The 15,968-nt window shown below is 38.6% G+C and overlaps 1 protein-coding gene across 1 annotated transcript in view; it reads left to right on the forward strand.

Moving 5' to 3' along the window:
* LOC124798447 (acetylcholine receptor subunit beta-like 1) overlaps nucleotides 1-15,339 on the forward strand; it is an 873,603-nt gene extending 858,264 nt beyond the window's left edge. The window contains exon 7 of the mRNA XM_047261865.1: nucleotides 13,691-15,339. Coding sequence (XP_047117821.1) covers nucleotides 13,691-13,855 — 165 coding nt within the window. The 3' untranslated portion in view covers nucleotides 13,856-15,339. The remainder of the gene's footprint in view (nucleotides 1-13,690) is intronic.
* Nucleotides 15,340-15,968: the final 629 nt, after the last annotated feature.

A 15,968-nucleotide genomic window follows, 5' to 3' on the forward strand; every position in this document is an offset into this window, starting at 1 on the left:
CGACAGCAGTACCTCTCCGGGGCTTACGACCGTGTCGGTTAGACCCTAGACGACTGGAAAACTGTGGCCTGGTCAGATGAGTTCCAGTTTCAGTTGGTAAGAGCTAATGGTACGGTTCAAATAAGGTGCAGACCCCACAAAGCAAGGGACCCAAGTTCTCAACAAGGCATTGAGTAAGCCGGTGGTGAAGCCATAACGGTGCGGGCTGTGTTTACATGCAATAGACTGGGTCCTCTTGTCCAACTGAACTGATCATTGACTGGAAGTGGTTACGTTCAGGTAATTAGAGATCACTTGCAGACATACAATGACTTCACATTCCCAAACAACGAAGCAATTTTTATGAATGACAAAGCACCAGTCTCTGTGACACAATTGTTCATGATTGGTTTGAAGAACATCCTGGACAGTTTGAGGGAATGATTTTGTCACCCAGATTGATCATTATGAAAGCAATTGAACATTTATGGGACATGATCATGCTCAACCTCCTGCACTGGCAACACTCCAACAATTATGGATGGCTGCCGAAGCAGTATGACTCAATTTTTCTACATGGAACTTCCAGCAATTTGTTGAGTCCATGCCACTTTCCTGAAAAAAAATCAAATACTTATTTTAGAAGCTTTCACTATGCTGGTTAGATCAAGAAACTGTCTGTTTGTGATGAAATGTGCAATTATAAAGTCAAAATGTGAGTCCAACGAGCATTGATATCTTCATCACTGAAAAATATATTGAAATACAATCATAAAAGTCATTATCTGTCATTATGAAACATCATTAAAATTAAAAATGAGAAGCTGAAAATGAATTAGTTCAAAAAATGGTTCAAATGGCTCTATGCATTATGGGACTTAGAGGTCATCACTCCCCTAGACTTAGAACTACTGAAACCTAACTAACCTAAGGACATCACACACATCCATGCCTGAGGCAGGATTCGAACCTGTGACTGTAGCAGCAGCGCGGTTCCGGACTGAAGCGTCTAGAGCAGCTCGGCCACAGTGGCCGGCAATGAATTAGTCTACATAGTTTTTCCTATTTGTATACCCATAGAAGCATTTGCAGTTTGGTGAACTAAAGACAAGCTTATTTCACATAGTGCTCATATCTTGTTGCCCTATGGGATTACAGTGCAGTTAAAAGCAAGTAAAGTAACCACTGGGCAGAAGCAAGCATTAGTGATATTCTGTAAAGCAGATAACAGCGAATCTTGCAGAGGTCTTTTCAGGATATTAGAATCCTTACTCACTCATCAGCACATTTACTCTTTAACAGTTTTTGTTGCTGACAATATAAATCAGTCTCAGCTGAAGAGCCATATGCACAACCACAGAATATAGAAATAATTTTATTGCAGTCTTTGCTTCTTGTTTATGGTTCAGATTGGATCTATGTAATTTGGTACTGAATTTTTCATCAAGCTCCTATCTAACACAGAGCAAACCATAATCCCTACAAGTTCAGAAGAATATTAAAGACTTCCAATACCATACCAGCTTCTTTTTCTAAAAATTGTCTTTTTATCTAAATTCAACAATTGAATAGTCTCATTATCCACATAACAAGAAACAAAGTTGACTGTAATCTACATAAAGATTTAAAGTCCCTTACTTTAGTCCAGAAATGTTTCTGTTACTCAGAAAGATATATTTTCAATAACTTGCCAACAACCATAAATAGTTTAGCTGTTAATAAATTACAATTATATTTAAAAGGAGCGAAAAGGATTGATTCCCAGCTCCATCCACTTTGTTGATGAATGTATTTGTAGACTAACAGATATATACACTATTGATGGTATCGAATAATGTGATTGTTACATATAATCTGACCTCTGCACATTTTCATTGGAGTGAAGAGGTCTATGTAGGTAAATGTTATGAACTACTTTTTGTTTGATGGCATGTAACTACAGTTGCCTAAGAATTACCATACGTACTTAAAATAAAAATTTAGATCTCTGTAACAAATTGGGCATTAACTTTTAAATGAAAATATATTTCATATTTTTTACTTATTCCACATTCCTTAGGACCAAGTGCTTTAGGATCTGTGAGAAAAAAAGCATTTCTGTTCTATTGCAAAATTTGGATTCCACATTTTTGCTTCTATGGCATGTTCTATATCACTGATGATCCACTAATATCACACCCATCGAACAAAAATTATATCCAACCAATTCTCTCATCCATTATCAGTTTTTGTTCTAACAAACTATAATATGCAGGGAAAGTAATTTTTTGTTTTTGAAAATAAACATTAAAGGATACATTTCCTGATAATGATGAGATTGCATACTATTAACACACTTTAACATGACAATTTTACATGGTGGGTGCACTGAACCATGGCTGCTTAGCATACTGTAGAAGTCAGACCTGAAATATCATGTTTATGACACTGCCAGCTTCTGCAAACAATTGTACAGAGCCATTACCAAATACTTTGTGTGCTCTGCTTTGCTTTGGGTTGTGGTTGCTCATTGTTTTGTTTCATTATCTTGAAATGACTGAAGAAACTAATCACAGGGTTACAATACATACTACACAGTACCAGAAGAGGCAATCCCTATGACAATTTGTCAGTTCTGCTTTCACATAAATGCAGAATGTGAGTATAGACTTTCATCCCTGAAAGATGTTGGTGGGCTTGTCCACCACACTGCTCCTCTCCCCTTGGGAGTCTGAATTCTCATTTGTTTACAATTGCGTCCATGTGTCATGTTATGGTGTCTGCACCATAAATGGATAAGCCAAAATAGTTTGGCCACTGCCACTGGGAGCATTGTGGACCTGTGATCACTGTGGAAACTATGTAAGTGCAGCAGAGACGAATGGGGTATCATCCTAGTAATGATGTGAGCATTTATGGAAACTGGATGAAGGATGTGAAACCATGAACCATAGTCCTTTTAAAATTACCTGATAGTTGATGTCTGTCACTTGCAGTGACAGTGTTGCCAAATTGCCACCAGTTGCAGCACTGTTACAGACAACACGCGGTACGCCACTTTGCAAGTGCTGTTAACAGGCGTGCACATGTTCGATATTTACTGACAATACTAGTTTTTCACACCTTCTGAAATATTAAAGTGACCCTCACAGCATGAAAAATATTGTCAGTGTTGTCAGTGGACAATTCAATTTTAGAAGGTTAAATATGCTTGATATTATTCCATTCTGGGGTTGATCTATATTAATATGAAAATAGAAGTAACAAACCTCAGATTGCCATGATCTGTTTAGTAGAGTGTTTATTCAGATTATTGGTTTCTGCAGACTATGTTGCTATAATCTGAATAACTGCTCTGCTAAAGCAATGGTGATGTTTCGAAGTTTGTAACTTCTGTTTTCTTCATTTTACAAAGTTAAAGTGTCGAACAACCAAAAGAAAATATGTGTCACAGTTATTTTAGCTATAGCTAGGAAACAATAGAAAACATCAAAAATGGGCAATACATTTGAGAATGGTTGAAAAAGAACCTACTTGTCATATGTTAATTTACTGACTAAAATCTTAACCATGGAAATAAAAGATGTCAAACAATTTTTGTATGAGTCCTTCGTCATCATCAATTATTAATATTGATAGGACATAAAACAGAAAAGCAAAATTCCTCAATGAGAGAGTCAATCGCAGTCGATGAGATTATGTGTAGACTAACTGAGATTTCTGGCAACAGGCAGGTCATTTAAATACTTAAAATTTAGTGCTGTAATATCATCAAACACAATTAGCAACAATGTTATTGAAACCCGTGAAGTAATTATATCTGTTCTGCAATGATATATTCAGGTAATTAATGTAAATAATGTGACAAAGCCAATATGTATTTCATACATGATGAGGTCTACTATGTTTCCAAATTAAAGAAGAAAACAATGCCATAGAGAATGCTCTATTGATTCCATAAAGTGATTATTATGACTACTGCATAGTCCTTTAAAAATTCTTTTCTTTATAAAAGATTACTACAAAAATTAAATTAGGGATATGTTTTGCCTAAAGACAAACTAATAACATGAAGAGTGCATATTAGCGCTGCGTGTCTGTCTCATGAAGCTCTGCCAACACCCAAATGAGGAATAATGTCAAACTGTCAGTGGACCTGAAAAATAGTTGACAGCTGGTAATAAAGTTGTGGTAGGTACCAGAATTCACTAGAATAATTCTGCCACCTTTACCAATGGGGAGTGCCATATCTTCTCCTTTCTCATCACTCCAACTTTCATAACAGTATCACATGCATTCACCCATGTTTCATCGATCCAAGCGATGTCCTCGAAATTAATATCTTTCATTTCATGCAAAAATCTGCATCCCATGTGCTTATGTCTTCTCGTACCACTGAGATGTTTGGCCTACAATATTTTTGTATTTAAAGTGGTGACTCTGCAGAACCAGTTGCAATGACGATCTGTTGCCTTCAGAAATTTCAGTCTCACACAGTGTTGTAGGAAGCTATCTAACATAGGCCAATCTCTTTTATGATAATAATTGTATACATGACACCGGATAGGGTCTTGGCAAAAGTATCCAGATCTGTTACATGTTCTGGCAAACTTCTTTTCTTGCCCTGCACTTGAAGACAATACAGTCCTGCTTCACTTCTTTCATTCTCAAATTTCTCTTTACTAATGCAAAATACAGTTGGTTAACTAACCTTAACCACAGCTTATGTTCACATGACTTCTTTAGAAACTGGTAAGGGAGGCCCCCCGTTTTCTGCCTCCCTCTCAAACTATTACTGCCCACTATTTGTCACAATTGTCCTTTAAAAGCAATTCTTTGCCCGGCTTTCTTTTCTGATGTGTTTGCATTCTGGATCCCTGCGTCAGCCCCTTTTCTTTCAGATTTCATCAAACATGATAAACCACACGATACACACATCCAAAACAATGGTAACAGAATACACATATTTGATAGCCCTACACAGCACTAACCAAACAATAGAAGTCTTCTGAGAATTTGGTGTGGCAGTTTGGCAACAACAAACAGTTCAGGTATGATGTTGAACGCTCTCATTAGAGGAAAACAGCTCCAGCCCATGAAGTGTCAACTATCAAGTAATTTAACACAGGCTCTAGGTGTAAGACATCTATGCCTCACGACAGAGTGTAGAGGTTGGAGGCTTGCCCACTTTGTAAACTTGGTTAGTCAGGGATGTGTGGCATATCTGACAACAGAGTATAATGCTGGTACAGGCAAAAGTGTTTTGGATAACACAAAACGGTGCACACTGTTGTTCGATTGCAGTGGTTACAGGACCATCAAGGCTGAAATGTCAATCAGTGGTAACATATCACCAGGTTAGATTAACCAGGACAGTGTCCATGTGTGGGTATCCTGATATACAGGTGAATGACTGCTAAAAACATTCAGCAAACCATAAACATAGGCTCGTGGGGGCTATATTATGGTTCTGTGCCACCTGTAGTAGTAATCAAAGGAATCATTAGAGCTGTGGACCACATGAACATTAAAGACATACCCCATATTTGGAGTCACATCTCAACAACAGAGAATACAGTGGTCACGCTAACAAATGATACAACAGGAAGGATACTAAACTCAAAGTGAGGAAGCATTAAATACGGAGTCCTATAATATTTGCTATGTGGTCCACTACTTTTCTTCACCAACATAAATTATTTACCTAAGACATTGGAGAGCTTTAATAAACTGAGAATTTCCCTGATGACAGTATGATAATGCTTATAGGCTCAAACAAATCAATACCAGACACAGTTATGAGAATAATGGGGTACTGGTATTTTCACAACTGATCCACAGCAAACAGTTTAACACTTAATCTTACAAAGATTCATATTATGCAGTTTCGAACAAATCAAAATGACTTATAAATACCAGTATTATAGATCAAAGGGCACACTTTGGATGAGGCTCCATTGCCCATAGCATACTGATATGTTAACTAAAAAGTTCAGTTTACCTGCCTAGCACACAGAATTCTTACTCATTCCACTGATAAGCAGATCATATTGCTTACATACTTTGCATATCTTCACACAGTGCAGTCCTATGTCAGTACCTTTTGGGGCAATGCTGCTAGGGTCAAAACAGAATTTATTCTATTAAAGTGCACAGAAAGTGTATTGTACAAAGTTGCTAACCAAATATCTTGCAGATACTCCTTCAGGAACCTAGTGATTCTTGTGCTTACATGCCAATACACATAATGAATAATGAAATTTGTGCGTAAAACTATAGTGTGCTTTGCAACCATAATACTAGAAGAAAAAACAGTATCCACATTGACAATACATCACTATATAAGTGTCTGAATGAAGTTTTATATTCTGGTGCAAAAGTTTATAACAAGTTACTACTACTCTGACAGACATCAGGCAGGAAATTAAAAATCCCCAGACATTAAAAACGAATCTTTCATCAGCAACTCCTTTTATGAGTTTTCAGAATGTCCGTATTTTTGAATTTAAATCCTACATAACGTTAATTTTTATATTAAGCAAATTTCCCACAGCAGCAAAAGATGAGAGGCCGCACACTACAAAGGAGCATGTATGAGAAATTCAGGAGATAGGTGTCAGTTGTCTCATACAGTTGACATTTCTTAGTCACTTGCAGTATTACCATTGCAGCAAGCAAGTTTGTTGTTTGTGGTGCTGTCTCCAGCCATCTATGAGTACAGTTCTATGATGAAGATTTCAAGCAAACAGCAAATAATGCTGATGAAAAATCAGTATTAGCCCTGTTTAGGATAGTAGTTGGACATTATGAACAGGCAGATATTGTGTTGTTGATGCAGGAAATTTTCTGATGGTAATGCAATTGCCACTGATAAAAAGTGTGACATCATTCATCAATGATAATCTTTGACAGGTGCATTAAAGCTTTATTGAATGAAATGACTTTACAGTTATGAAGCTCAGCAGTCACTTCTTACATACATCATGCCCCCAAAAATTTTAATGGACAGTTCTTGAAAGGAATAGGGGATGTTCAGTGCAATCATTGTACGGGTCCATGAAACTGACTGCCTGCACATCATTGTAAGTACAACATAAGTATAACATTTTCTCTTTCTGCAGATGTAGAGGACTATCATACACATTTTAAAAATCTGGGTGATTAAAGAGAATGAAATTATGAATATTTTGGTATAAGAAAACTATAGCTGGAAATGTGATATAAAGTTTCCACAGTCATTATCAAATTCTGAATAACCCATGCACTCACTGTCTCTATGAGAATTTACTACATGAGATTCTCAGTGAGAATATGGGCTGAAATTTTGAATGGTGCATGGTATATGAACTTTCTAGACAATGCTTTGCCTGAACTTCTGAAGGACATTCCCTTGCAACTGTGCACTATTTTGTAGTTTTAGAACACTGTTGCTTCAGTGCACTTCTATTGGGAGGCCAGAGCATGTCTCACAGATAACTTCAGGCAGAGAGTAATTGGAAAGGGCTGCCCAGTTCTTTGGACTGTGCATTCTGCTGACATCACTGCTTTTGACTTTCTCCTGTGGGGTTATGTGAAGTTTCTTGTGTATTCAGCACCAGCAGAAATAGTACCAGAGCTTACTGGGTGAATCTTTAGTGTTTGATTCTGTCAGAAGGATTACAGAACCTTACAGGAAGTCAGAGAAAACATGGCTCATCATTCCATTATGTGAAGAAGTTGACAGCCATCACAGTGAACATCTACTCTACTGTATGGAAGTCACACATTCAGTTTACATTATATGAGTGTTCTCCACTGACAATAAACATCTGCTAAACCACAGTACACTGATGTTTCATTTAGCCTACGAAATGCATAGAAAGTGCATAGTGCTGTAGAAACTTCAGTTCACAGTTTTACCTGTGTAATTGTTCTGTTTATTGTAATACTAAACTTAGGAATCTTATATTTCTCTCTCTCTCAAATAATATATTTTAAATGTCATTTAGTTGTATAGGATTGGGTTTTTATGCACACAGCAAATCAGATGACATATGGATGATGCTGAAACAAAATAAAATGTTATGTGTCATTTTCCATGCAACCCAGTATTTGTGGAGCTACCACTACTTTTCTGCAGATTACAAATGACAAGACAGACAAACAAGAAACTAAATAATTCACATGTATAACAACCACACTGTAAGGATTTTGTAGAGTTACTTTATCAAAATAAAATCTGTAGATCACAAAATTCACAGAAATTTTAATTTGTCAACCAAGCAAATGAAGGTAGCAACTTTGGAAATACTGTACTTTCTCTGGATACATCACACTGGCTCTTTTGACATTCACATGCCGTTGCTTGTTATTGCCACAAGTGGTTCCAAGTTCATTCCTACAAGCAGAATACTTTGACAGTAACTACTGACTAAACTGGAGAGCAAAGAAAGAAACAAATGCTGAACTGTTGCCTTCAAACTTTATTGTTCGTTTTGCATACAGTGTGCTCCACACACTTCAAAAACTGCTGCTGTGGCATAATATTTTTCTAAGGATTAAAAATATTTTCTGAGCTCTATGTTACCCTATTTTTTATTATAGTTGTTATTGTTTCTTATGTTGTGGAGTTTGTCATAATTCTTAACAGTAGATTCCTTTCCCTAAGTGAACATATATATATATATATATATATATATATATATATATATATATATATATATATATATATATATATATATATATATATATATATATATATATATATATATATATATAAAAAAAAAAAGAAAGATGATGAAACTTACCAAACAAAAGCACTGGCAGGTCGATAGACACACAAACAAACACAAACATACACACAAAATTCTAGCTTTCGCAACCAATGGTTGCCTCGTCAGGAAAGAGGGAAGGAGAAGGAAAGACAAAAGGATATGGGTTTTAAGGGAGAGGGTAAGGAGTCATTCCAATCCCGGGAGCGGAAAGACTTACCTTAGGGGGAAAAAAGGACAGGTATACACTTGCACACACACACATATCCATCCACACATACACAGACACAAGCAGACATTTGTATTTTTCCCACGTGGAATGTTTCCCTCTATTATATTCATATATATATTCATTATATATCCATTATATATATATATATATATATATATATATATATATATCTAAAAAGAAAGATGATGAAACTTACCAAACAAAAGCGCTGGCAGGTCGATAGACACACAAACATACACACAAAATTCTAGCTTTCGCAACCAATGGTTGCCTCGTCAGGAAAGAGGGAAGGAGAAGGAAAGACAAAAGGATATGGGTTTTAAGGGAGAGGGTAAGGAGTCATTCCAATCCCGGGAGCGGAAAGACTTACCTTAGGGGGAAAAAAGGACAGGTATACACTCGCACACACACACATATCCATCCACACATACACAGACACAAGCAGACATTTGTAAAGGCAAAGAGTTTGGGCAGAGATGTCAGTCGGGGCAGATGTACAGAGGCAAAGATGAAGTTGAAAGACAGGTGAGGTATGAGCGGCGGCAAATTGAAATTAGAAATTAGCGGAGATTGAGGCCTGGCGGATAGCGAGAAGAAAGGATATGCTGAAGGGCAAGTTCCCATCTCCGGAGTTCTGACAGGTTGGTGTTAGTGGGAAGTATCCAGATAACCCGGACGGTGTAACACTGTGCCAAGATGTGCTGGCCGTGCACCAAGGCATGTTTAGCCACAGGGTGATCCTCATTACCAACAAACACTGTCTGCCTGTGTCCATTCATGCGAATGGACAGTTTGTTGCTGGTCATTCCCACATAGAACGCTTCACAGTGTAGGCAGGTCAGTTGGTAAATCACGTGGGTGCTTTCACACGTGGCTCTGCCTTTGATCGTGTACACCTTCCGGGTTACAGGACTGGAATAGGTGGTGGTGGGAGGGTGCATGGGACAGGTTTTACACCGGGGGCGGTTACAGGGGTAGGAGCCAGAGGGTAGGGAAGGTGGTTTGGGGATTTCATAGGGATGAACTAAGAGGTTGCGAAGGTTAGGTGGACGGCGGAAAGACACTCTTGGTGGAGTGGGGAGGATTTCATGAAGGATGGATCTCATTTCAGGGCAGGATTTGAGGTAGTCGTATCCCTGCTGGAGAGCCACATTCAGAATCTGATCCAGTCCCGGAAAGTATCCCGTCACAAGTGGGGCACTTTTGGGGTTCTTCTGTGGAAGGTTCCGGGTTTGAGGAGATGAGGATGTGGCTCTGGTTAATTGCTTCTGTACCAGGTCGGGAGGGTAGTTACGGGATGCAAAAGCTGTTTTCAGGTTGTTGGTGTAATGGTTCAAGGATTCCGGACTGGAGCAGATTTGTTTGCCACGAAGACCAAGGCTGTAGGGAAGGGACCGTTTGATGTGGAATGGGTGGCAGCTGTCATAATGGAAGTACTGTTGCTTGTTGGTGGGTTTAATGTGGACGGACGTGTGAAGCTGGCCATTGGACAGGTGGAGGTCAACGTCAAGGAAAGTGGCATGGGATTTGGAGTAGGACCAGGTGAATCTGATGGAACCAAAGGAGTTAAGATTGGAGAGGAAATTCTGGAGTTCTTCTTCACTGTGAGTCCAGATCACGAAAATGTCATCAATAAATCTGTACCAAACTTCGGGTTGGCAGGCCTGGGTAACCAGGAAGGCTTCCTCTAAGCGACCCATGAATAGGTTGGCATACGAGGGGGCCATCCTGGTACCCATGGCTGTTCCCTTTAATTGTTGGTATGTCTGGCCTTCAAAAGTAAAGAAGTTGTGGGTCAGGATGAAGCTGGCTAAGGTAATGAGGAAAGAGGTTTTAGGTAGGGCGGCAGGTGATCGGCGTGAAAGGAAGTGCTCCATCGCAGCGAGGCCCTGGACATGCGGAATATTTGTGTATAAGGAAGTGGCATCAATGGTTACAAGGATGGTTTCCGGGGGTAACAGACTGGGTAGGGATTCCAGGCGTTTGAGAAAGTGGTTGGTGTCTTTGATGAAGGATGGGAGACTGCATGTAATGGGTTGAAGGTGTTGATCTACGTAGGCAGAGATACGTTCGGTGGGGGCTTGGTAACCAGCTACAATGGGACGGCCGGGATGATTGGGTTTGTGAATTTTGGGAAGAAGGTAGAAGGTAGGGGTGCGGGGTGTTGGTGGGGTCAGGAGGTTGATGGAGTCGGGTGAAAGTTTTTGTAGGGGGCCTAAGGTTCTGAGGATTCCTTGAAGCTCCGCCTGGACATCAGGAATGGGATTGCCTTGGCAAACTTTGTAAGTAGTGTTGTCTGAAAGCTGACGCAGTCCCTCAGCCACATACTCACGACGATCAAGTACCACAGTTGTGCAACCCTTGTCCGCCGGAAGAATGACGATGGATCGGTCAGCCTTCAGATCACGGATAGCCTGGGCTTCAGCAGTGGTGATGTTGGGAGTAGGATTAAGGTTTTTTAAGAAGGATTGAGAGGCAAGGCTGGAAGTCAGAAATTCCTGGAAGGTTAGGAGAGGGTGATTTTGAGGAAGAGGAGGTGGGTCCCGCTGTGACGGAGGACGGAACTGTTCCAGGCATGGTTCAATTCCCTACAGCCTTGGTCTTCGTGGCAAACGAATCTGCTCCAGTCCGGAATCCTTGAACCATTACACCAACAACCTGAAAACAGCTTTTGCATCCCGTAACTACCCTCCCGACCTGGTACAGAAGCAAATAACCAGAGCCACATCCTCATCTCCTCAAACCCGGAACCTTCCACAGAAGAACCCCAAAAGTGCCCCACTTGTGACGGGATACTTTCCGGGACTGGATCAGATTCTGAATGTGGCTCTCCAGCAGGGATACGACTACCTCAAATCCTGCCCTGAAATGAGATCCATCCTTCATGAAATCCTCCCCACTCCACCAAGAGTGTCTTTCCGCCGTCCACCTAACCTTCGCAACCTCTTAGTTCATCCCTATGAAATCCCCAAACCACCTTCCCTACCCTCTGGCTCCTACCCCTGTAACCGCCCCCGGTGTAAAACCTGTCCCATGCACCCTCCCACCACCACCTATTCCAGTCCTGTAACCCGGAAGGTGTACACGATCAAAGGCAGAGCTACGTGTGAAAGCACCCACGTGATTTACCAACTGACCTGCCTACACTGTGAAGCGTTCTATGTGGGAATGACCAGCAACAAACTGTCCATTCGCATGAATGGACACAGGCAGACAGTGTTTGTTGGTAATGAGGATCACCCTGTGGCTAAACATGCCTTGGTGCACGGCCAGCACATCTTGGCACAGTGTTACACCGTCCGGGTTATCTGGATACTTCCCACTAACACCAACCTGTCAGAACTCCGGAGATGGGAACTTGCCCTTCAGCATATCCTTTCTTCTCGCTATCCGCCAGGCCTCAATCTCCGCTAATTGCTAATTTCAATTTGCCGCCGCTCATACCTCACCTGTCTTTCAACTTCATCTTTGCCTCTGTACATCTGCCCCGACTGAAATCTCTGCCCAAACTCTTTGCCTTTACAAATGTCTGCTTGTGTCTGTGTATGTGTGGATGGATATGTGTGTGTGTGCGAGTGTATACCTGTCCTTTTTTCCCCCTAAGGTAAGTCTTTCCGCTCCCGGGATTGGAATGACTCCTTACCCTCTCCCTTAAAACCCATATCCTTTTGTCTTTCCTTCTCCTTCCCTCTTTCCTGACGAGGCAACCATTGGTTGCGAAAGCTAGAATTTTGTGTGTATGTTTGTGTTTGTTTGTGTGTCTATCGACCTGCCAGCGCTTTTGTTTGGTAAGTTTCATCATCTTTCTTTTTAGATATATTTTTCCCACGTGGAATGTTTCCCTCTATTATATATATATATATATATATTTATTTATTTATTTATTTATTTATTTATTTTAAATTTTAGAATCCACAGAAATTTGTACTGCAAGAATATCTAATTTTGTAATCACTTATTGTTTTCCCTTCTTTCAATTAGCTTTTCTCCAGAATCCTTCTCATCGTAACTGTTGACTAATTTGCCCAAGGCAGGAATTGTTGTCAGTGAGGGTCTTTATCATCATGTACCATTCAGTTGTTTAACGTTGTATTTCATACCAATTTGGGATTTGCATTTGTTTAATCTATGTCTGATATGAATGTAAAATGTGATAAGTGTCAAAACTGATTAACTTGGCAGGTGCCATCTGTTTGTCTCATCAGAGGATGAAAATAGGATGTTTAACCTCACCAACAAAGAAATATAATGTCAGGTCCAATTCCATATGGAATGGATGTGCTCAGCAACTGCGTTTATTTAAAGCTGAGAAAATGTTTGGCAATCAGTCACTTGCAACCTGTTTATTGCAGATACAGTTGCAGCTACTGTGTAGGATATCATTTGTGCAGTTACATGAAAGTCACATCATTATTATTGTTTGCCTTTACAAAGAGCCCCTAATGGACTATCCATGTCAGTATTTCAGATCACAATCAGTGAGAAATGAAATACTGACATGATAGTCTAGTGGGGGCTACATGTATAGGTAAGTTGTAATTATGATCTGATTTGCATTTTACCACACCAATGATAGTAACACACTGGTTGAAATCTAGATCTGCAATAAACAGATTATTAATGACTGATTGATGTACATATTCTGAACTTGAAATATAATGTTCCATTTACTTGGCCAATATAATTTTTCACTCAACTTTTCATTGTGAAATGATCTTGAGTCTTTTTTCTTTCTTTCTTTGTTTTTCAGATCCGGGAGGACTGGAAGTACGTAGCAATGGTCATCGATAGGCTGCAACTTTATATCTTTTTCTTGGTGACCACGGCAGGTACAATTGGTATTCTGATGGATGCTCCACATATATTTGAATATGTGGACCAGGACAGAATAATTGAGATTTATCGAGGAAAATGAGTGACTTCCAAGAGAGTTCATTTTCCTTCTAATTATTATTTTGTGACTGTTCTCAAAATTAGGACAGTCAGTTATTTTGAGTGCAGTGTACAACAGATGTTCCTGTGAATGAACATCGTAAACAGTTGAAAGAAGTCTGCATGCTCTATGAGCTATATAGTGATACTCTGTTACTTAATAGTGATGGTAAACTATTCAAACTACAACCACCAAATCAAGATACAATTCATTAGATAAAATGCTATATGATAATAAATGAACTCATAATGAATGACCCATTCAAACTGAGTACAGTTGAACTTGTTGTTATTAAGTGGCAACCTAGAGTTGATGAGTGGCTAGTAAGATGATAGGCCTAATGGTTGTTTTGGTCCTAGTTTAAGAACATTCTTTTATAATCAAAAGAAGAGGGGAGTGTTTTGGAAAAGTGGAACAATGACATGGAAATCATAAATGTTTCCTTTGAATAAGGAATAATGAGTGCTCAAATTACATCCTATTACAAAAAGGAATTAGAATATTATCTTCAAAATTAAAGTGGAGGATGCTTACACAATGTAAATCGCCTTCTATACATCAAGATATGTCATTATATCTTTGTACATATATTAATGGAAAGAGTGTAAATAGCCCTCTACAGTATAAAAGAACATGTTGTTACATACACCAATCAAAGTTGTGCCCTGTGATTTGACAATGACAGTGGCTGTGGAAGAATAGTAGAAGGTCATTCGCAAGTCATTTTACTTTCGTATTACTTTGAGTGCACATTAGATTATGTAGACAACACCATGTTAGGAGTTGTAGGTGCTTCATATCTGCAGTGAAACCATATGGAATACTGCAAAATGAAATTCACCAGTACAAAGCAAAATGGAAGTTTTGGTGACAGATTACATGTTTGAAGAATAATGTCCACTTACTGCCAAAAATGTACGTAAAAAATCTTCTGTAAGTTTCATACAGTTTCTGTTGTGGATAATTCTCTTAGTATCAAAATTTTGTATTACTTTTAAAATTTTATTGTATATTTTTATGCAGATTCATCCTGTATAAAATTTCACATTTTGTATATTGTCTTCAAAAGAATTTCTCTCATCATTAGAAAGCCCTGATAGGATTATTTAGGGTGAGGTTCAAAGAAATTTATGTATTGCAACAAAATGATTACACTGCCCAATTTCTTTGTCTATGAATCATTGGGTATGTTTTCATAACTGGGAAAGTACTGAAGGCCCTCATTAAAATGAAAATCTACAGATGCTAAATGCTTGGTGCTGGCTTCTTTTTGAAAAGCATGTGGCATTTACACTATATCGTAACAGGTAATGTTTATTCCTCTTCTGCATCCTGTCAAATTGGTAATATTTTCCAGTGATAGTTTTATCATTATTATTATGCTTACCAAATTCTTCTGTTTGATTGTTTCTTGATAAACACTGGTTCTGTTGATATACCTTATGTCTATAATGGTGATTTCTACTTCTGCTAAATCAGTTTTTAACAACTTCCAGTTTTTCTAAAAGAAGAAGAGGAGAAAAATGTTAGATTCTGGATGCAATAATGTAGAATTATATGTTCTTCCTGTGAGCAGCTTACATTTAATCCAATTTTGTTGCTACTTCAGCAGTTCGTTTCATTATTATACATCAATGAATTAAGCTGTTCCAGTTAATGCAGTATTTATTTCTCACACACACAAATGTTTCTGGATTAATATAAACACAACTGAGTGTTATAAGTCATGAGCACTGCATCTTAACACAGGTAAAAAGACATATGAATGAGTGGCATGAAATCAGAGGGTACACAATGTTATCTTACAGTGTTTTATTGATGCTTATTTTTATAACACAAAATAAAGCAATTATATTAAATATTATAATAACAGAATACCTGTTCTGTCAATGAACCGTGCCCCAATATACTGTGTGGCAAATACTATGTGCAACAGTCTGACATTTTAGTGATATTTAATGCAAAGAAGATGCTAACATTATTATTTTGCAAAGAAAGAAAAGAACAATAGGAAATGTTCATAGTGCTAGTATAATTCAAAACTGAAATATTTGGTTTAAAGAAATACTGTAAATTCTGCAGTGATAGACTGGAC

This window comes from Schistocerca piceifrons, chromosome 5 (assembly GCF_021461385.2).
Source record: "Schistocerca piceifrons isolate TAMUIC-IGC-003096 chromosome 5, iqSchPice1.1, whole genome shotgun sequence".
NCBI lineage: Eukaryota > Metazoa > Arthropoda > Insecta > Orthoptera > Acrididae > Schistocerca > Schistocerca piceifrons.